The sequence below is a fragment of the Moschus berezovskii genome, chromosome 24 (genome assembly GCF_049115385.1).
Source record: "Moschus berezovskii isolate FMDL1 chromosome 24, NW_MosBer_1.0, whole genome shotgun sequence".
NCBI classification, from domain to species: domain Eukaryota; kingdom Metazoa; phylum Chordata; class Mammalia; order Artiodactyla; family Moschidae; genus Moschus; species Moschus berezovskii.
Window position 1 is genome coordinate 21,817,454 of NC_142483.1, and position 23,793 is coordinate 21,841,246.

Consider the following 23,793-nt stretch of genomic DNA (forward strand, 5'->3'; position numbering starts at 1 on the left):
GGCTCTGGGTACAGGTATCGGGTGGTGAAAAAAACAATGTCCAGTTTCATGCTCTTGGTCTCTCTCTTGCAATGGGAAGAGGGAAGGGGGCAGGGGCAAAAAGGGGGTAGGGGATTGAGAGGTACAAACTACTACATATAAAATGAATAAGACACAAGGCTATACTGTACAACATAAGGAATATATCCAGTATTTTATAATAATTATAAATTTGAGTATAATCTATGAAAATACTGAATCACCATGCTGTACACCGGAAACAAAATCTTGTAAACTGACTACACTCTAATTTCTTTAAAAAGGACAAAATTGCTTTCTATCTCCTTGGAACTTTTACAGTCCAGTGGGGGAGATAGAAACCAAAATTTCTGTAAGTTCTCTCAGTGATAAACTATGAGGATGTGACCAGGGAAGGAGCTGAGGGAGTACAGGAAGGAGGATGGGCAGTCCACAATGGGCTCTCCAAGGAGGGGGGTGGCATTTATTAGAGAAGCAAGCAGCCTCTGGGAGGGCTGGGGGGTGGGAAGAGGGTCCCAGGCAGAGAGAAAGCCTCCTGAGATGAGCAAGAATTTGGTGTACTTGAGGGACTAAAATCTGTCCGTGATGCTGGTGCATCTGGATGAGGGGTGAGGTGACAGAAAATGAGACGGCTGGGGAGGTGGGCAGAGGCCAGATCACACGCGGCTCTGTGCGTTGTGCTACAGCTCTGATTTCACTCTGGAGTCATGGAAGCACTTTAGGCCAGCAAGGAACAAAGTCAGCTGGAGTTCTGAAAATACTAGCTGTTTGGTGCAGAGTCAGTCAATAGCTGAGATGAAAGAAGAAATTATTCATAAAAGAAATTATTCAAATAAGAATTATTATCTCAGCGGTACTCACAGGGATTGGTACTACCCCTTGAGATGTTTCAGACACGTGGGGGACATTTTTTGGTTGACAAAACAGTCGGTGCTGGCCTCTGCTGGTATTGAACAGGCAGGGCCCGGGGTACTAATCATCCAGCCACAGTGAGCTATTCCTCTAATTATAATGATGAATCGTCCTGCATTCCGACTGACTGTTGAATACTCCCATCAGAGAGGAACGAAGGTAGAACAAACTGCTGATAATCAATTGAGTCTAGATCCTAAATCTTTTTTTATATGTATACGCTAAGTGTGTTTGGCACTTTTCCAGGGAGCACTCACCCGTCCCAGCTCCTTGTCCTCTAAGGCCAGGACTCCCGTGCTCTCCGTGAACAGCTTCACCTTCACAGCGGGCAGTGCGTGGGTTGTAGAGAAGTCGCCCTGGGTGCCCCAGCTGTGGACAGAATCAGAGCGGTCATCGTGGAGCCCTCCACTGTGCCAATGCTCAACTTAGCCCTGCCTTCTTCTTGGGTTGGGTGAACACAGGGTTAACCCGAGGCATCATCACTGGCTGTCACATCCCTCTTCCCTCCCCTCCCAAGCTGCCAGAATGACAAAAAGTGTTAATTAACTTGTTAGACAAATGCAAGACAGATGCTCAGAAAGTTGCCAGGGGTCTTCACAGAGCACTAGAAGGAATCACTTGGAATTAGCATGAAATCAAGTTGGTGAGAACTTTGTCCCATGCACTTGCTTTCCCCACAAACGACTCCAGGGCAACTGCTAACGTTTCCTTGTAGCCTATGAATCAATCCCTAGTTCTTGGAAACTGCTGCTCTAGATTTTGAGATGGCACTTCCTCTGGCCGGAGCTAACATATGACTTTACAATGAGACCTCACTAGTAGTGGGGAGGGAGGGAGTCTTATTTCCACTGACATTCACAGATATGTTGACTAGAGCAATGGCTGGAGCTTAGCCCTGCTAAAGAGGAATGAAGGTGGAAGGATGTGATGAGGGAAACCCCCCTCCCCACTCACCAATCTCTGGGAACCATAGTGGATCTCCTGAGAGGGGAGCCCCTGGTTTACCTGGCATCTGCCAGTCTGGGTTGACATGAGCCCTTGATGTGCCCCTGACATGTGACCTTTTCATTCATTTGCATGATTCTCACAGAGCCACTTCCATCCACTCTGTACCTAAAATAATGTGATCTTCCTAAAGTGCTGAGTGGATTACACTGAGCTGCTGCCCTAAACCCTTCCATGGAACCTGCTCCATTGCACTGGGGGCCATCCAGATGCCTGGATGCCTGGTATGGTCTCCCAGTCAGCCACCAGAGGGTCATGGGCTTTTCATCATGCTACCTCCAGGCTGTTGCCTGCACGGCTCCGTCTGCTGGCAGTGCTTCTCTCCACCCTACTCCTCACCTGGCTAACTCTTCAGGGCTCAGCTTAAATAACTTTCCCAGAGAATCTGTCCCTTGAACTCCCAGTCTCAATTTGGTTCCAGTGTTAAACTCTCTTGAATGTACTGTTTAATTTTCTATCCTAAGAATCACAGATTTGTAATGACTGATTTACTGTGGTGATTATTTAGTAACTGAATCCTCTCATATTCTGTAAGCTCCGTAAATGCGTGACTCTGTATTTTGCTTATCTTGCATTACCACAGTACTTAGCACACAAAAGAAACTTAACAAATATTTGTTGAATAAATAAATTATGTAAATATATATTCTTTTACAGAATTAGGAAATAGGAATAGATATAATTTTGTACAGAAATGTTTCTCAACTTGCCTACGTAATGGTCAATTTCCATACTATAGATTACTCACTGAACATTATTTTTAATGATTGTAACATTCTGGATGTATCATAATTTATTTAACCATTGCTCTGTCACTGCGATTGGGTTGGACATTACTTTTTAACTGCATTTCTGTGTATTTCCTTGGGAATCAGGGAGTTAGATGGGAGATCGTTTCTTCATTCATTCATCAGCAAACACGGTAGTGCTCCTACAATGCTGCGCGAACCGTGCTCCTCAGTGATGACTCTCATGGCTGGGAAGTGATCACCCATTTCCGAAACGCTATCCACACAGGTGCTGACTGCCCTCCTGCCATACGGGAAGCAGAGTGCAAATCACATGGCTTTCTGCCTCCTCTGGGTGTCCCTATGCTTTTTTTCTTCTGGCCAATTTTGTCATTCTTGTTTTCATGGGCATTTCTGTGGTAAATAGCAGGCTTGACTATCTTACTCTAAGTTTGCTGGCTGTTTGTATTTCTTCATTCATAAACGATGGAACCCTGGCTTCTAATCTCATGGTTGTACACAATAGGCTAAATCTCACTAACTTAACTCAAAAACATGAGGTACCTAGAGAGCGCGCAAGAGCGCGCAAGATGGAGACAAGGGGACGTCCAGCTCCACGGGGATCCGAGTGTTTGAGAACCACTGAGGACACGCGAAAGCCACAGAAAGGCAGAGGACACGAGACGCGACAAGCAGCAACAGGCTCCAAACGCAACAGCAAGACGTGAGATGTACAGACGGAGGCACCCCATTCTGGTCAGCAGCTACTGCAGCTACTCCCAAGCTCCCAAGATGGGGAGCCTCTGTCCCAGCAAAGGCAACATGACAAGGCGCAAGGTTTTGAACCCAACATTCTTCATTCAAACCCCGTTAAGTCACTGACAAATTGTAGGACTTGGGCGAGCCAATGTCCCTGAGCTTCAGCTTTCTTACTGATCAAATAACACAATTTCAGAGACTAGTTATAAACAGTAAATAGCAGCAGGCTTGGGGCAGGGTAAGAGCCCCTCAAACTCTACCTTCCTTCCCCAAATAAGGATACATAGATGTAAGGCAATGGCAACCCACTCCAGTACTCTTGCCTGGAAAATCCCATGGGCAGAGGAGCCTGTTAGGCTGCAGTCCATGGGGTCGCTAAGAGTCGGACATGACTGAGCGACTTAACTTTCACTTTTCCCTGTCATGCATTGGAGAAGGAAATGGCAACCCACTCCAGTGTTCTTGCCTGGAGAATCCCAGGGGCGGGGGAGCCTGGTGGGCTGCCGTCTATGGGGTCGCACAGAGTCGGACACGACTGAAGCGACTTAGCAGCAGCAGCAGATGTATTCTAGAAACCATGAGACTCACTGATCTTTTGTGTTATCCATTCAACACAAATATATTAAGCACTTATTAACTATCTGACCCTTTGCTGAACAAACAAGAGGGACTTTACCCTTTCTACTACACAAGGTAAAAAGTTCATACTGTGCCCGTTTCAAAGATGAGAAAACTAACAACTTCAAGATCTTGTCCATTTTATTCCAGAGAACTGTGGTCAGTTTGGGCTGCAACCCAAATCTCCTAATTCCCATTTATAGCTCTTGCTGCTATTAATGTTATATTCAACAACAAGAACTATTAACAATTTTGCAGTGATCATTACTATTTATGATTAATTGTGCTATGAATTTCTTTGGGCGTTTATCATGTACAGTGAAGGAAATAAGGAAGATTCCTGTTGGAAACCAAGAGTCTTCTAAAATGAGGTGCTCTATCATGGTCAAACAGAGGCCTTGATCCCAGGTCCCTGGGCATTCCTCACACTGGATCCCTGGGACACTGGTGTATAAGGATTTTTCTGGCCTGTTTGGTGGGCACGAACCCAGTCTGCCTGGACCCCTGGTGCCACCCAAGGCTGCTCAGCTCATGAGGCATTCAACATGACCCAGACCGTGGGGCACGGCAAGGTCTCTGAGACCTCAGCTGGATGGAGTTCAAGCTGCTGGAGGCTGTCCTGACAACTCTGTCCCTTTGACCAGTGATTTCCTTTCCCTTCCAACAGGCTTGCAGCTGTGCCCCTGGCTTCCTACCATGACCCTTGGCTCACCTCAAGTTGCTTGGTTGCTACCAACTCCCAGCTTATCCCCCAGATTTCAAAATGGCGACCCGGCCCAGTGGAGCAGGAAAAAAGAGAAAGCCCTCAGTGTAATCAGGACTAGCTATGTTATTTCCAGGGTCTGGCACAAAATGAAAATGTGGGCTTTTTGTTCAAAAGGCAGGAAAAAGTGCTAAAGACATTAAAATACAGTGTTTTCCTTTCTCTAAGTATTTCCTCTGTTCCAACACATGCGTGTTATTCCATAAGACCCCATTTAACTGACTCAAGGTCAAAGATAAAAGAATTAAGAATTACAAGACAGGAATGAAGAGCATGGATGATACCAAATGTCTGCATGTGGGGCCTGTGCAGCCACAGGCGTCACAAGCTCATGAATCAGGCTCTGAGCCCAAGGCCACCCAGTCTGTTTAGGGTGGTCAGAGAACGGGTGATGGTGGTGGTCGGGGGGAAGGTCGTCACAGTCACAAGACTCTGAAAACTACTCCCAGCTCCTTTTGGCAATGCTTCCTATTAGGAGGTGCCCCAAGGAGATTTACTTATCAGCACTTTCCCTGCCCCTCTCCCCTCTGGAAAAACAGTCATGGAAATGTTCACTCTTTGTCTTTTTCCAACCATGGAAAAGACCTGACTATAACAAAAACAGCTAATGTTTCTTGAGAGCTTACTATGTGCTGGTCACACATTCAGATGGACATATGTATATTTTTATTTTCTTAAGCCCCCTTGGCCATCCTGTGAAATGCTTATAATGATCTCCCCGCTAGTGACAGATGGGGAAACTTAGGCTCAGAGGGGACAGGAATGTGTCCAAGGTCACAGCGAGCAAATGCATTCTGGCTCTACCACCCAAACTTTTAGCCATGCTGCCAAGCTGCCTTCCTCCCAAATGCCACCAACTTACTCCTTGGTGTCGGGATCCTGTTAACATCAACTACCTCTGTAACTCAAAGGCAGAGTTCTGTTTCAGAAAGGATGAGACCACTCTGAATTTATTTCTCATGACCAATATGCTTCACAGAGTGCTTGCTACATAACCTGCAGACAAATCGTCCGTGGTGGAACCTGGTCTTTTTGGTGGAGTCAAACATTGATAAATGAATCTGTTTCTCATGGTTGCCTTCTTCTCTGCCCCTTCCTTTTCCTTTGTTGAGCACTGACTGTGGCTATTAAGATGAATACCTCTTCTCAGAGTTTCACAGGACTGAAATAAAATTCCACTTTGATTGGAAAAGACCAGAAGCTGACAGTATTTATAGCAAGCAGCAGTTGGGAAGGTTAACTAAGTTCTCCCTGAACACAGGGTACATAAAGTCAAGTGGGTGAGGTGGCCCTCTTCTGAGATCTTATCACACCTGCTTCTGTACTCACACTGTACAACCAGCTCACAAAAGCACCAGAAACAGTCCCCAATTGAGTGCTTATTCTGCCAGGCTCTCGGCTGAGCACTTTTCATGGATTATCTCATTTAATACCTCTGACAGTCCTGTAAGGCATATCCTGTGATTACTGCCACTTGATCAGTGGAGAAACTATGGCTTGGACAGGTTAAGGAACTTGGCCAGGGTTTCAGGCTATCCCAGAACTGGGCTTAAAACTCAAAGTTTCTGATCCTAAAGCCCATGCATCAAACCATAGAGCCTGACCGCTTCTCCATGACTCACTAAGCTGTATTAGAACTGACAATCATCTGTGTGTCTAGCTCCCTCTCTAGATGAATATCTTGGGGCAAGGAGCATGACTTTAAAAAAAAAAATCTATTGTACCAAACACAGGGCCCAACACACAACAAACATTTGTTTAATGACTAGGAAGACGTGACAAATTCAGAAGTCATGTCATCAGATTCAGGGGATTTTTGAAAAGATCAGACACAGGAGATACCCAAGGGTGTGACTGCTTCCTTTAAGCCAAAGACAGGACTTTATCTCCTCGAGGACTGGCTGTGCTGCTGGAGCACCAACACTCTGCAGTGTAACACAGTGTGTGGGAACATGAAGAGGGGACCCAAAAGACACAGCAGCAAGGACAGTGCTCTGATGAGCAAGGAGCAGGTCTTTGAAGGTCAAGAGTGGTTAGCTCATGAGGCCAAGGCCTGGGAGCAATGTGGGTGGCGACAGTATAATGCTGGAAAGTGTCACAGAGTTACCAAGTGAACTGCTGTTATTACTTTTGGTCTTTTCAACCAGAATTGACGCAAGCACAGACTGCACACATGCAGTCACCCACAGTGGCACCTCCAAATATGAAGGAACATGTATGTTCACCCCAAATCAAATACCTTTATGCAAGAGGGTGGAGAACAAAGAGAAGAACAGCTGAATAAACTATATGTGCCGTGGTGTTGGATGAAGCTCTGACTTCTACTGCTTAGGACTCAGACCTGTACTTTGCCCTCCTGTATTTAGAGAGCACTTGCTGAATGTCTACCATGCGCAAATCACTTTGCTAGGTGCTGCTGTGGATGAAAAGATGAATGAGCTGTCAGTGCTGCCCTTACAGATGTTATATTCTACTTAGGGCGATGTCACGTCCAGAAATGACAACAGTTGTTATATGTGAGGTGGAGCCTCGACTTTCACATCTGTAACTGGGGATAAGAACAGTGCTGATCCTAGATGGTGGATGGAAGGATAAGTAGGAGATAAGCTACTTGCATATAGAGTGCTCAACTCAATACCCAGCACATGGAAAGCACCAAAAAAAAGTAAGCCTTCTATTTTAGGATTACAGACCACGGATTGGTAAACTAAAGTCTATGGGTCAAGGCTGGCTAACTACCTGCTTATGTATGGCTGATGGACTAAAAGTGATTTTTACATTTTCAAGTGGCTAAAAATAATCTAAAGAGTTATATTTTTGGACACATGAAAATTAGATGAAATTCAAATTTCAATGCCTTACAATAAAGTTTTATTAGGACACAGTTACACTCATCCATTTACAAATAGCCTTCTGCACTTCAAAAGCAGAGGTGAGCAGTTGCGACAGAGACCTTATGGTCAACAAGCTTTGATTATTTACTTTCTGGTTCTGTACTGAAAACGTTTGCTGACCCCTCCTACACACACAGTTCAATCACCAGCTCAGTCTAATGGAAACTTTTTATCTTCAACAGCAGATTAGGAGTATGCTCACCAGCGCACATCCACAAAGATAAACTGTAAACACACACTCACAAGGAGAGCTCGCCACGTGGTGCTTCAGCGTGCTGCTCGAAATCCTTCCCGGAGCTCTTGCTGGGACTCTTGGTGTACGGGAAACCTGGGGATTGGGTATCGCCGTGTTTCAGACACGTGGTGCCCAAATGCTGCTTTCAGATCCACTGAGCTGGCTGAGTCATTCAGCCACACTACATCATTATTAATATCAAATAATAAACAAGAGTAGCAGATAATTCATATTTGGGGAAGGATGGAGATGACTTTTAAAGTCACAGCACGTTATTTTTCCTAACCCATTCCACAGGGTCACTGCTTTGAAAATGGATGCTTTGATCTGGGACAGGGTAGAATAGGGGAGAGAGATGTGCTTGGGTGTAGGAAGGGAGGAATCCACAGGCAAAGCCACCTTCTACTGTGTGCTCAGAGAGCATCTGCTCCGTCGCAGTCCCATCTCTGTTTACTATTTAAAGCCTCTTATTTGCGGAAGCCTCCTCAGACCATATGTTATCAACAAATGTTGCTAATCAAATACACACAGTAATTTTCATCAGAATTTCCCCCACCCCCCTCATGAACAAAAAACAACACTTGCCACAAAGGGAATATACCTCCCAAAATGACAGTAAACATCCACTGCAAACCTCTGACAACAGAATGATATTTACGAATGTGTATGTGCGTAAGCCAAGAACACATCCATGTTAGGCAAATCAGGACCCTTGGAGAATAGGATTTTGTGCAGTTTGGTGTTGAGGGAGGGAATGATGTCATTAGTTGCCATGGCAATGCTCAGCATAAGGCCATCATTCATGCCACGGAGGCTAGATTTGCATTTATTCAAGGTATCGGGCTCATGCGAGCTGGGTGTTAGATTGGTGTGGTTCATAAAATTAACCGTGGGCTTTAACAAGGGAGAAGTGTCATTTCAGGGAATGAAAGTCCTTTGGTCCTGTTGTTAAGAGGGATAAAGTTATTAATTGCCTGGAGACAACTACATTAAAATCTTTTGGCCTGCCTTTCAAGGCAGACGGCATGCTATTCTACATTGAGCGAATCAATTGTACCACCATGATGTGTTTCATGAAAACTAATTGATAGGATGTGACTTGGGGCCTTTAATAGACTAAAGCTAAACTCCCTCTTGTCTGCACAAATGAGGTGTCTGCTTTGTAGAAATTGGGTTGTCCAGGAGGCAGAGGGATGGAGGTTCCAATCTGCCTACCTGACATTTCCAATGGAACAGTTCCTCTCCAGGAACCAGAAATTCAATGTGTCCAAATCTCAGCTTTAACTTTCTCCCCTCAAATCTGTCCTGCTAAGGCGTCCCCAGCGTAGTCAAAGGAACTGCTATTCACTCAGAAAAGAAAGGTTAGAAGTGCCAGAAAGAGAGTGGATGGAATATTTATATAGAGTGGACAGTTAGAACTTTACCAAGAGGCAATTAATTACCTGTACTTCTTTATTTGGTTTCTTGTCTGTCTCCTCCTGCAAGAATGTAAACTCCCCTAAGGGCAGGGTTCGTGCCTGTGTACCCACAAGTCTAAGGATGGCTGTATCCCTAACACCAAGCACAGTGCCTGGCACGTGGTGCATGTCCAATAAGCATTTCCTGAAGGAATGGATTCAATGAATTGTGACTTTATCAACACTCATACACACATTTGGAGATAAGATTCAAGTTGAAAGAGAAATTTAACAATGTTGGGTTCACCTGGACTTACATTCTTTGGCAAAGTGAAAGAGGAAGTACAGGAAAATTCTTTACCAAAACTTTATAAGAGTGGGACCAAGCCCATTGCTGCGGCAGTCCAGTGTTTAGCTCTGCCCACTGAAGAAGGAACACTCGATAAATGCCTGGTGAATGAAGGCCAGAGATCGAGTACAAAGATCTGCCTATCAATCCTAGTTTTCTCATTAGCTATGTGACCTTGGACAAACCATCGGACAATTTACTCATCTCTATAATAAGGGTAGGGAGACTAACATTTTTTCATCCTAAAGATAAGAGCCTGGCTATATGATTTTGAGCATTTCCTTCTGATTCCTTAGAGTTTTCATCTCTCTGCTTATATCACCCTTTTGTTCTTGTATGTTATCTACGTTTTTTTGGGGGGCCATTGGAAACCTTAGTGTATTAATCATAGTTGATTTAAATCTCCAGTCTGATAATTTCAACATCTTTACCATATCTGAGCTTCATTCTGATACTTTCTCTGTCTCTTCGAACTGTGTTTTGTATCTTCTTATCATTTTTGTTGAAAGTGATGTACTGGGTAAATGGAACCCCGTGTGGCTCCAGGAGCAATTTCTTTTCCCAGTCCTTGCTCCAGTAGGCTATGATTCCCTCTGTTCATCTCTCTAAATTTGGGTGCAGTGGTTTTCCCTGTGACTTAAATTCCTTGATGGATCTAAGGAGAATTGCTAATTTTCTGTTTGTTTAGCCTTTTTATTATTTTGACAACAAAACCCATGCCTTCCAAGCTGTTCACATTCCAGACCAGAAACCAGAAATCCATTAGAGCCTGGATCTGTCAAGATCCTATCCAGCTGTGAGAATCGAGATTGCATTCCTTATTGGAGGTTGACTCATAAGAAAATACACAGACGGTCAAAAAGAGAATCTAAATGGGGAACCCAAGGCTAGAGTTAAATAATGTTAAATAAATGGTGTGGCCTTAGGGTGGATGGGGTGGTATGCAGTGCTGGTGCAGTGGGGTGGCGTAAGCCTGGGGTTGGGAGTCATGGGGTTTGCAGGGCTGTGAGGACATGTCAAGGGCTAGATCACGAAGATGACAATACCTCATATGACATGAGTGTCAGGGTTGGAGTTTGTGGCGTGGGGTAAAGATATCCCCTATCATCTATCATGACAAAAGGGGGTGAGTTCCTGTCATTTGAAATGATGGCTCTCTACCCATTCTGAAGTTCTCCTGCGTCTCTATCACCTAGCTGTCTTTCTCTATCTGTTTATTCTAAGGTCCTATGGACCATTAGAAAAAGTGAACAGTTCACTGCATGGCAGACACCAAAAAGATGCTTGCAGGAGCCTGCTGAGAATATGTTCATTCATTTTCTTCTCTGTGACTCAGCTGATGAACCCTTATTTAATTTCCCACACTACGCTTTTTCCTATAATTGCTCTGGTAACCTGAGCTGGTTATTTGGGTTGCAACCTGTGATTCTCATAATAACTGGGAGGGCCTGTGTCTTTAGAACTTGAACCTGTCTTAGGACACCTTGCAGCTTCCAGAAGATTTACAGGTATGCAGTCAGGGAGACTAACGCGCTGTCAGAAAACCTGGCCAGGGGAGTTACAAAGTGCATTGCAAACCCCTTCGCACTCCAAGTTGGTTCTACTAAGAACCTGAAACAAATGATGACAAACAGCTAGGAGATTACAGAGGCACAGACTGAGTTGACTGAGGCCCTGAAGATCACTGCGGCCAAGCTCCTCATTCACAACTGAGGAAGCTGGAGCAGTGGGGATGAATTTTGAAGTCAGGCTGTTTAATTTCTATCATTCACAGTTAATTATATCAAGCAAATGAGTCTGTCTCTCAGAGCTCAGTTTTCATGTCTATAAAACAGGCACATTATGAGTATCTACATTATAGCGCTTCCTGTCTGCCTGTCCCCCAATTAAATGAGAGAAGCACTTACAGCTCGCATTATCTATGGAGTTCAGTATTAAGAGAGCAGGCCTGAGAGTGTAGCAACCTGGGTTCTACACCTAGCTGAGCCACTGAGTGGCTACCTGAGTGACTTTAAAGAACTGACTGAATGTCTTGTGGCCTCCATTTTCTTACCTGTAAAATGAGGACATTAATAATGCTTCCCAGTTAGCATCCCCTTGTTAGAATTAGCTGAGAAAAATGCTTCCCAGTCTAGTCATCAATAAAGTGAAAGTGAAGTCGCTCAGTCGTGTCTGACTCTGTGACCCCGTGGACTGTAGCCTACCAGGCTCCTCCGTCCGTGGGATTCTCCAGGCCAGAGTACTACAGTGGGTTGCCATTTCCCTCCACAATTATTCAGGACATCTCAGAAGTACACAACAGCACTCCAACTGCCAGCAGCAGAATCAAACATCAGGTTATGAGCTGACCTTGCAAGTGTTTTCCAAACCATCTGGGCAATGACTTGTGTTTTCTCAGCCTGGGGACGATAAAATTGGGACTTGAATTGGGGTTGATTATTTTGGCAGCAATGGCACAGGACTAAGAGCTGAAAACGCACTGTCATTTTCTCAAGACTTCCTTTTCTCAGGAAGGGCCTGAAACACTTCCTCTTACCCCCATCCTGTTTATCATCCTTCTCTGGCTTTCTCTTGACCCTGGGGTGGGGGGCAGTTTATCAGACTATTATTCAAAGGGATTCACTCTATCCTACCTTCTCCAGGAGGAAAGCTTTCTTCCTGCCCCACTGCTGTTGGGTTTGTCCATATGACTACTTGCTCTGGCCTCCTTCTGGGCAGAGTATATAATCCCCAAATTTGACCTTGAATTTGCCCAGGTGACTTTCCTGGGCCAATGGCGTATTAGCAGATGTGATGGAAGCAGGGGCTGGAAATGTGCTTGAATGGTTGGGCTTATTCTCCTAAGCCTCTGTCATCATTGTGAGTAAAATTTCCTCCAGGTAGCTCTGGACCTTCAATCTGGATCCCACAGTGATCTACCTGGAGCAGGACTGAGCCCAACCCAGAGAGAGGAGCCAAGGCTAACCAGACCCACAGCTGAAGCAGAGCCACCCAGCTGAGCTTGGTATGAACTGGCTAACCCCCAAGCAATATGTACAAGAGTGAATGAAATAAATGACTGTTTTTAGCTATTAAGTTTTGAGATAGTCTGTTACATGGCAACAGATCACTGATACACTGCCTTCATCTTCTGTTTAATCACATCATCCTTGTTCTATTCTATGTCGTATAGAATGGTCTGGAGCCCTCAGCCAGGACAGCACATATGGGAGACCTCGCACGCAACTCACAGTCCTTTCATATTATTAAAAAGTCTATTGCAGTCACTCAATAAATACCCGTCTAAAAACCTTGTTGCTTTGAAAAAAGTAGTTCCCAGCTCATATGTCCTCATAAAACCACCTGTCTGTCTGCCAGTGTCAAATGAGGCCATCTCTCCACAGTGTAAGAACTGGACTCAGGTCTGAGTGTGCTGGTGAAGGCTGCCACAGGCCTGACCAGGTCCCCTACAGAGCAGGAGGGTCAGACACTTCCTAAGGCCAAGGCAGGCTGCCTGTGTCTCTCACACCACCTGTGGTCAAGCGCTCCCAGGGGAAGGCTTAACCACATCAAAGGCATTCCAGATTAAGCCTCCCACATGGAAGGCGATGAGCATCAAAGCCAACCTCGGCGACACTTGAGTGCCCCCAACATTTGTGGCTCTAAGTGGGCACCCGAGCTGTGGTGGGCACACAGAGGCAGCACTGGGGGTTCAGGGATAGCCACTGGGAGCATCGGCTGCCCTCCAAGCGCCAGTCCCTTCCTGTAAGACCTCCCAGCAGCCTTTGATAGATAGAGAGGGCTGTGGGAGCTATTGTTGGCTTTGCTTCCCTGGGCTGGTTTCCCATCATCCCACAGAGGGGGATCTCTGAGGACACCATTGTGAGCCGTGCTTGTCTCGTTCCCCCAGGGACTGGCTGGTGGATCTGTTCTTTTTTCTCTCTGTTTCACATTTGTGAGGAACCACTGGGAGTGGTCATGAATGCCAGGAGTCTTACAGGGAAACACTGAATAGGCCAGCTGGCCAAATGCCCTTCAGTAAGGACTGAGGTGTTGTCTTAGAGCACTGGGAAGATTGTTCTCGAGACCAAGTGCGATGGCACAGGTCCAGAGTGAAGCCAGAGACTTGTTCCTGAAAAGCGACAAATCTCATTTGTAGAGAAATATCACTACCACTCAACCATCCAAGGTGTACTGATGCTGTCTGAGTGGGGTGAAAACATTGCCTATGTTTCCACTCAAGTCTGGTTCTCCTTGCGCTGAACACAGGGGCCCTCCAAAGGGCTCAGCGACAATAATTTTGGAACTCCCACCCACTCAAATATTAAACATACTAAAAGGACTCCTCCAGAACATCCTGCCAAAAATATACACAAAGCTGAATGAAAGCTGAATTGACTTGCCATCAACTAGTGGATGTAGGATAAATTTAAGGGACACGTAATTCAATATTATTTTTGATTTTGTAATTATCTTCAATTTGGAGTTAAAATATTTCCTTTCAAGGTTTAGCTAATTTCTCATCCTCTTAAGGAACATCTGGGTCCCTGGCACTGTACCTCCTGGAGTCTAGCACGTAAGATGACTCTGCCGGGTAGACTGTCTCGGGCCCAGATATAATTAGTATTTCATGACTGGCACTTGCTTTTCACCCTGAAATAATACATTTGGGGACTTCCCTGGTGAGTCCATTGGCTAAGACTCCACGCTTCCAATGCAGGAGTCCTGGGTTCAATACCCGTCCAGGGAACTAGATTCCATATGCCTCAACCAAGAGTTTGAATGCCGCAACTAAAGAGCCCACGTGATCTTTAGATGGACCTGGTGCAGTCAAATAAATAAATATTAAAAATGACTCACCATTTATTAAATAAAAATTAAAAAAAATAAAAATGATTTAAAAATAACAATAATAATCAACTTGATGTCCCTCCAATTGATAGGAGCCAGGATGAGCTTTAACCCATACTCAGCGCTGACTCGCACACATCCTCCCAAGCACAAATTGGCTCCACAGTATTTGCCCAGGAAAAGCACGCAGGCAGGTACTGTCATGATCTCCTCCTGCCTGCAAGGCCCATGTATTGTCTTGTCTCAGTCCAGAGGAGACATAAACATAAAGCAGGCCACTCGGCCAAGCGTGCCTGAGAGGCTCAAGCAAGAGCCAGCCACTTGCCTCTGGACTAGGTTTTCTCAACGGCTCTGGGATTTGACAGTAGCAAAACCTCCTCTTTAGCCCCCTGGATCCATGAAGGTCGTAACAAATTCCAGTGCTTCAGAAGGCTTCACAAATGTTACTTACCTTTTTATAATGGGATCCATTTTGCCACACTAGCATAACTGAGTCCTCCCTTCCTGCGCCCTCTCCTGCCTTGTGTGCAGATGGACACCAGGCCTGCAGTGACGCCCACCCGGAGCCCGTCAGCTCAGGACCCTTCTCCATGCCCTCCACTGGCCACTTGGTAGGGGCTCTGTTTTGCTTTGTCAGGTTTCCACCACACAGAGGCTCAGTGTATTGGAAAACAGAGTGCAGAAAATGTAGGTGCAGCCAGTGAGGAAACCTAAAGGTGCTGTGGCTAATGGTGTGTTCTAATGGTCAGATGCTCTGGTTTTGAACTTGGCTCCATCTTCTAGAAGCTGTGTCATCATGGGCAAGATACACTACCTCTTGGAGCCTCCAATTCCTCATCTGCAAACCGAGGATAAACAAAATATCTACCTCATCGGGTTGTTATAAAGAATAAACCATATCATTCAGGAAAAGCACCAGCATAGTGAACACATGCTTGGCTGAACAAAGTCAGCCACTGTTATTAATTGTGGGCTCCTGGAGGTGGCTGGAGTTTAAAGGACCCTTTAGAAATTCATGTGTTGAACTTGGAGGCTTTCTTGAAGAAGGCCGTGATTAAACCTTCCTTTGGCACACCTGGGTTGTCAGGAATAGCCAGTATTTACATACCATGAACTTCTCTATACCTACACCATGATGGACTTGTTTGCAATTTTTTTTAACCAACATAACTACCGAGATTCACTCAAATAGCAAGTGAAGCATGAGGTTCCTCTCCCGGCTCTCCCCCGGCCTCACGGGCCATGCCTCCTCAGTCCCCTCTGCTGCTTTTCTCATCTTCTCTCCAGACCTGAGCAGAGCCGGGCTTGTCTATGGACCTCTCCTCTGTCTGCATCAGTGGTTCTTGAGGGGATGGTTGTGAGGCCCCAGGGCAGCACATTTGGCAACGACTAGAGACTCTCTGGGTTGTCATGAAGTGGTGGTGCATATGCTGCTTCTGGCATCCAGGGGGCAGAGGCCAGGGCTGCGGCTAAACACTCTGCAGTGCACAAGAGAAACCTTAACAGCAAAGAATCACCCAGCTCAAAGTGTCAGCAGTGCCGAGCCGGAGAAATCCTGGTCTACACCGACCACACTAATGATGTCTCACAGGCACCCCAACTTAATACGTTCAACACTCAACTCCTAATCTTAACCCATTCCCCTTCAAATCAGCTCCCCTGAAGTCTTCCTCGGGTCAGCAGTGGGCAAACCCATCCTTCTGATTGCTCTGGCCAAGAGCTTGGAGTCGCCTGTGACTCCAGCAGTCTACTGGTCCCATCTTCAAAGTACAGGCAGAACCTGACCACGTCTCGCCACTCCACTCATCCAACCCTGGCCCCAGGCACCGCCCTCTCCTCCCCGACTCAGTATACTGCCTTCAGGTTTGTTTTTCTTCAACCCCTGTATTCTCCAACTTCCCTAAAAGCCATAGTGATCTATTTTCTTTTCATTGGTTTTGAAGGGAGCACAGTTGCTCTGTGATGTTGTGTTAGTTTCTGCCGTACAGCTAAGTGAACCAGCTCTATGCATACATAACCCCTCTTTTTAAGATTTCCTTCCCATTTAGGTTGCCACAGAGAGGTGAGTAGAGTTCCCTAGCCACACAGTAGGCTCCCATTAGTGCTTTACTTCACACACAGTGGTGTATATATGTCAATCCCGATCTCCCAACTCATCCCACCCCTCCCCCCTTGGCATCCATAAGTTGGTTCTCTATGTCTGTATCTTGCCATAGTGATCCTTTAAAATGCAAGTCAGCTCTCATCATTCCTCTGCTCAAAACTTTCCAGTGCTTCTCCAGCTCAGTCAAAATAATTGACAAAGTCTGCACTATGGCCTCCAAGGCCGTCCAGGAGTTGGACTTGCATTGCCTCTGATTTTGCCACTTTCACTTTCATTCACTCAGCTCGAGCCAATGCAGTCTCATTGCTGTTCTTTGAAAATGCCGTGCACACTTCCACCAAGCATCTTTGCATGTGCTGGTCCCTGTCTGAAATGCTTTTCCCCCTGCCCCACTCCTGTACCCTGGATGAATGACTCTCTTGGCTGGCTTCTTCTAGGCTCTGCCCAAAGTCACTTTATCAGTGAAGACTTCCTTGACCACCGTGTCTAAAAAAGAACATCCCCAGGCTCCTTATTCTTCTTCCCTGCTCCATTCTTATCCTCTGCGCTTACTGCCATCTGACATATATTTCACTTTTGTCTGTTTATTGCTCATCTGCGCCCACTAGAGGCCATACCCTCTAGTGGGGGTATGGAGAGTAGCTCCTGTCAGCTTTGTTCTCTGCCACATCTATATCAAGACTAGTGACCCACACATTTTAGACACTTCACAGATGTCTGTTGAACAAAGAATTGATTCTGAAATAGTGCTATTGATGAGTTCTGATTTCAGAATAATTTTCATTATCAATAGAATATTCCAATTACTCTAGGCCAGCTAGAAATCTGTTTTATGCTGGGTAACCAGGGGAAGCTACTTAAAATCTTTGGGCCTCAGCTTCCTTATCTGAAAACTCATCAGACTTTCCATTCATAGATTGCTATGAGATTCCATGAAATAAAACACAAAGTATTTGACACAGTGTCTGCAACACATAAAACACTGAATAAATCATAATAGGCATAGTGATAACACTGGAGCTGTACTTGGGGAGTTTCTCTAGTCTGTAGAGGAGCTCACTAAGAATTCCCCCTTTAGTTGCCCAACTGCAAAGACTTTCCTAGAGTGTCCCACCTGCCTCTTCCCTACCCATCCCCTGACAGACTTTCTGGGTCAGGTCCAGGGTTCCCCTAGGTTTCTGGGCCCTCTGACTCCATGTACTTTAATCTAAATCAATTCAATAATAGATATGGGACCTAACTGCTGTCTACAGTGGAGATGAATTACTGGGTGCCAAGCAGATGACTTCTGCCTGGACTTGCAAGATGAGGGGCAGGAGCCATAATATAGAATTGGGGACAAGGGAGCTGACTGGACAGGTGCCCTTGCCACTCCCTCTGAGCTCTCCAGTGGATGACAGCAGGCTGACTGATTTTGCTTCGATCGTCGTCATTTGTTGTTGGGTTTCTGTTGTCGTTCATTCACTCACAAACTCACCAACCACCCTACGTTGATCACCATCTGTGCCAGGCACTGTTCCAGGTTTGGGGCAAGAGTCCGTGAATAAGACAGAGAAGGTCCCCGCACTCATGAAGAAGGTTTTATCGTTTGGGCCAGACAGATAATAACCAGATAAATAAGTGTGATGATTTCTGGGAAGGACAGACGCTGTGAAGACAGTAGAACAGGGTCACAACATGGACAATGCCAGGGGTAGGGCTCCATTAGGTTGGATAATCAGGGGACAGACTGAGGACATGGTGCTCGAGCTGCGACCAGAGGGGAGGGGTCTGTCATCAAGCTGCCCGCACCCTTCTTTGTCCCCCTCCCCTAGTGAAGCAAAGGGAGAATGAGGTGGGGGACCGCGACAGAGGGGAGGGACCTAAGCTCTTGTCTCCAGTTAATCCCTGGTGCCCAGTATCCTGAAAATCCTCGCTGAGTCAATGAATGAGTCTGGTTTGATATCCCCACTCTCTTTACTTCCTCCCTTTTCCCTAACTTCTTTCTTTTCTCCCTCCCCTTTTTTTTTTCTCTCTCTCTCCCTCTGAAGACACTGTCTGAGTAAAATGTGGTAAGTAAATTTGTTTAAAATCAGAATTCCCAGTATCTGAGTGTTTAAACCCTTCCCTCACAGTTTCCAGATTTATATAAATGATAAGACAATTCATGACCTCTTGACTGCACACTGTCACACAGCTTTACCACCTGCCCATGAAGGAGGGGAGCAGAATCAATACCACACAGCCCTGCAATTAAGTTCCAGTGTCGTCCCCCTACGGAAGTCCACATGCCTTTTTCCGCTGCCTGCAAACACTCCTCTCCCTCTAATCTGAAGCTTAGGCTCTGGCAGTTCATCACAAGCACAATAAAATCAGGTTTATTCCCTTCATCAATCATCCAAGAAAATTTATAGAATTGTGGTCATTAATTTCATCACTTTAAGTGGAGGGGGAATAATAATTTCATTATCCACTATTACTGCTTATAAATTTTTATGAATTATTTGCATCATTAAAAATTCAATGTGCCTAACGTGAAAATGCAGAGCTGTCTGGATTGGACAGGCTTTTTTCTTCTTCTGTCAGGCACAAACATTGGTGATGCTTAGGGCACTGACACGTTCTCTTCCCTTCACACAGGGTGGCAGAAGTGGAGTTATGCTCTGAGAGAGAGTGAGGAAAAAATGCCAGAAAATCATTAAGAGGCACAGCGGGTGACTGATATATGACTTAGCCCTTCCAACAGCAGTGATACTGCAGGATGGTTTAAAAGACTGACATAGTCATACCTTACCATGAGGAGTTAGACGGCAATTTGATGGTCATGTGCAGGCATCCTGGCTTGGCCAGTGCTTTACCGTTAATAATGGATCATGTTACAGCACACCTTGTGTATAATTCCACATTTCCTTACACTCTGCCGCTGTCTTAGTCAGCCTGGGCTGCTCTAACAAATACCCTAGACTGGGAACTTAGATGACGTTTATTTTGTTTGGCTGCTCTAGAGTCTGGCAAGCCCTAGCACTAGCATGTTCAGTGTCTGGTGAGAGACTGCTTCCTGGTTATGTCTTCACATGACAGAGAGATCATCTCTCCTTTGTCTCTTTTACAACCTAATTCCATTTATGAGAGCACCAGTCTCATAACCTAATTATCTCACAGAGGTCCTACTTCCAATTACTATCCTGCGGGGGAACTAGGGCTTCAACATATGAATTTGGAGGGTGACATGAACACTCAGTCCATAACCTTATGTCCCTGGACCTCTAAAATTCCTGACCTTCTCACAGGCAAAAAGGCATCCCAAAAGTTCCCCCCTGAAACTCCAAAGTCTCATGTAATTATCATCAGTACATTGACTTCAGTTCAGTTCAGTTTGCTGATTCCATAATAATGGATCATGTTACAGTGCATCTTGGGCTTCCCTTGTGGCTCAGCTGGTAAAGAATCCGCCCAAAATGCAGAAGACCTGGGCTCAATGCCCTGGGTTGGGACAATTCCCTGGAGAAGGGAAAGGCCACCCACTCCAGTGTTCTGGCCTGGAGAATTCCAAGGACTGTACAGTCCATGGGGTCATAAAGAGTTGGACACAACTGAGCGACTTTCACTTTCACAGTGCTTCTTGTCTGCAATTTCACATTTTTTGTATACCGTCAGTAATATTTATTAACTACGAATCTTTGACATGATGCTCAATACTGTATGGATATCATGTGCATGAATCCTTGCAACAACCCTATGATGTAGGTATGACTACTTCTATTTTACAGGTAAGGTGTTCCAGGGATTCACCAAGGCTGAGGGCTGTTTTTGAGTGTCTAACTCCACAAGTATTTTCCATGAGGTATAGTCCATATCTATTTTGTTAGGTCTACATTTTACTAAAGTTGTTTGGGTAAAGTTAGGGATTTTTAAAATTAAAAATAATTTTTATTCAAATGTTCTAATCCTATTAAAAAATCTTGCAGAATAAGATATCTCACATCTTATAATTTTATGATACCCTGTCACCCTGGGAAAAAATGTGCGATCAATCTCTTGGAAAACATGAGTTGGTAACCTACTCTTAGCACATCACAAGCTTAAGTTCTGAGGTGCTACAACGATGTCTGGCTCCCAGTTTTTGTCCTTGTTTGTCTGAAGAACAAAGTAATTTTCTGAACAATTAAAAAACCGCCCAGAGGAGCTAAATGATTTAATATAGTTCAAGAAATGTCCCAAGGCAGAATACAGTCAGCTAATAAATGGATAATAGAGGTAATGAATACTGTGGTTCAGAAGACAGTGAGACTGATGTACTTTCAATGATTTAAAAGTCCATCATGGTGGGGGCAGATGCAACTAGCAGAGGTCCTAAGAATCGGTACAATGCAGATGTAGAGAATAAATAAATGGATGTCAAGGGTGAATGGGGCGGTGGGCAGAATTGGGAGATTGGAACTGACATATATACACGACTGACACTACTTATAAAATAGCTAGGGGCTTCTCTGGTGGCTCAGTGGTAGAGTCCACCTGCTAATGCAGGAGACATAGGTTTGATCCCTGGGTTTGGAAGATTCCCTGGAGAAGGAAATGGCAACCACTCCAGTATTCCTGACTAGGAAATCCCATGGACGGAGAAGCCTGGCGGACTCCAGTCCATGGGGGTCACAAAAACGTTGAACATGACTTAGTGACTAAACAACAACAAATAAAGTAGATAACTAATGAGAATATACTGTATAGCAAAGGTAACTCTACTTAATATATCGTGGTGAGCTAAACAGGAAGGAAGTTCAAAAGGGAGGGGAATGTGGCTGATTCATTTTGCTGTGTAGCAGAAACTAACCTAACATTGTAAAGCAACCATACTCTAATAAAAATTAATTTTTAAAAGTGGATAAAATATGGATGGGCAGAGGCCATATACTGGGGAGGGGAAGTTGAAAGCATTGGTACTAAAAACCCTTCAGAGGAGAAGGAGGCTACTCAGTAGTAGCTCATAGAAGTAGCTATAACAGAAGCTAACACACAAGCAGTCAGTTCTTCACATCCACAGAGAAGTGATCGCAGTCATAGAGGATGGCTGACTTAGGCTTCTGGGTAAACGGTAGAAATGTGTAGGTCTGGTATGATAAATGAACTATCACAAGGAAGGTAGAGATGGCCCAGAGAAAATGAGTGAACTAGGTGAAGTTTATGGACATCTGTTATTTTTCCAGCCCAACATTCTTGCCCCCGCCTCTAGTTACATCCTGTAATTCTGCCTTGGCAACCACCTCTCCCTGACCTTGGTTCATATGGTTTGAGTGAAGCTGACCCCACTCCTGAATTGAGAGGTGGCTATTCTTGACACTGCATTTCCTAGGCTAGGATGACTGAATCAAGTGTGGATCTTTGACTCAGTTGATAAAGAGTCAGCTAAACTTTGGCTAAAAAACAAAGGGGAGATGCTTTTCCTTTAGGGTTACTACATGCAAAATCCGCCTGCAATGCAGGAGACCCGGTTCAATTCCTGGGTCAGGAAGATCTGCTGGAGAAGGGATAGGCTACCCACTCCAGTATTCTTGGACTTCCCTTGTGGCTCAGCTGGTAAAGAATCTGCCTGCAATGCAGGTGACCTGGGTTCGATCTCTGGGTTGGGATGATCCCCTGGAAAAGGGAAAGGCCACCCACTCCAGTATTCTGGCCTGGAGAATTCAATGCACGGTACAGTCCATGAGGTTGCAAAGAGACGAACACGACTGAGTGACTTTCACTTTCACTACATGCAGATAATGTAGCCCATGAGCTACTGGCAACAACCAGTTTGCTTCCACAAGGGAAGAGGTTACCTGAGAATGAAAACAGTCGAGAGGCATAGAGCTGAAGGAAGGAGGAACACCTGAGGACACCCTCTGAGCTTTAGGATCAAGCCACGCCTGCAGGCCTAGACACTTCAGTTAAGCGAAACGATGGACTCCTGTCTCCGTCTAAGCCAGTTAGAATCAGAGTTCTGTTCGCTGCAACAGAAGAAGTAAAGCAAAGTCCCAACGGACCTGCTTGTTGCTTCTTCATTTACTTCTTCCCACATTTCAATCATCTCTTCCTTTCAGGTGCCTGCAGCCTCATGATCGGACTCTGACATTTTGCTTTTCAGACTGCATTGGCGCTACTCTATTATTTGAGCATTTCTTTAGAATTCTTCTTAATCAAATCTACTTGCCCTGTGTTCTGTTCCTCCAGGTCCTTAACAGAATACAGATTATTCAGAAAACACTACATTTCCTTTATCTATTCCTTCATCTCATTTATTGGCCATCCCTAGGTAGGGAAGATACCCTGGGGGAAGAAATTGCAACCCACTCCAATATTCTTGCCTGGAGAATCCCCATGGACTGAAGAGCTGGGTGGGCTATAGTCCACTGTGTTGCAAAGAGTCGGACATGACTGAAGCAACTCAGCATAGCATAGCATACAGTGGGCCTAGGCACTGTACTCCATACTTGGAATATTAGGTAGGAAAAAGTCCCTGCTCTCATGGAGCTCCGCTGCTAGATTAGTTGTACAATAACTTAATCTAACTTAGGTAATGATGACTAGGAATGGTCTAACCCAGGGATCATCAAACTATACCTCACAGGCTAAATTGGGCCTGCTGCTTGGTTTTGTAAATAGTTCTACTGGACACATCCGTGCCCATTCATTTACACACCACATGTGACTCCTTTCACGTGACAATGGCAGAGCTGAGGAGCTGTGACAAAGACTGCAGAGCTTGCATTTGCTATATGGCTCTTCACAAAAAAGCAGGCTGACCTGTGGCCTAAACTTCCTCCCAAGGTACTGCACATGTGCAGTGTAAGTGAAATCCTAAGAGATCTGGTGTTTCAGTTCAGTTCATTTTAATGGTGGAAGTAAATAAACTGTACTGAACTTTTAGGAGAATGGTGGGCATGTCTGCAACACCACTCTGCAACCACTTTTTCAAAGTCACTGATTTAAAAAAAACCCTATGCATTGTGCATTCTATCCCATTACATGGGTTTCTTGTTTCAATATAAAAATCTTTCCAATATTATCAATAAGCTGGTTTAATAGGAAGATGCTCCTTGTTGAACTCTGGGACTTTGTGATCCATGCATGTTCCAGCTGGAAAAGCATTGCCTGCATTCGAAATAGCATGTCTCTAAAGCGGGGCTGTTCAAGTCAAGGCTTTGGGGAGGGGAGGCTTTCTTTAG

The 23,793-nt window shown here is 45.1% G+C and overlaps 1 protein-coding gene across 2 annotated transcripts in view; it reads right to left on the minus strand.

Annotated features, from left to right (window-relative positions):
• Positions 1-23,793, minus strand: part of CADPS (calcium dependent secretion activator) — a 484,390-nt gene that overhangs the window by 188,549 nt on the left and 272,048 nt on the right. For both annotated transcript variants that reach the window (XM_088831951.1, XM_088831950.1), the window contains exon 7: positions 1,188-1,299. In XM_088831951.1, coding sequence (XP_088688077.1) covers positions 1,188-1,299 — 112 coding nt within the window. The remainder of the gene's footprint in view (positions 1-1,187; positions 1,300-23,793) is intronic.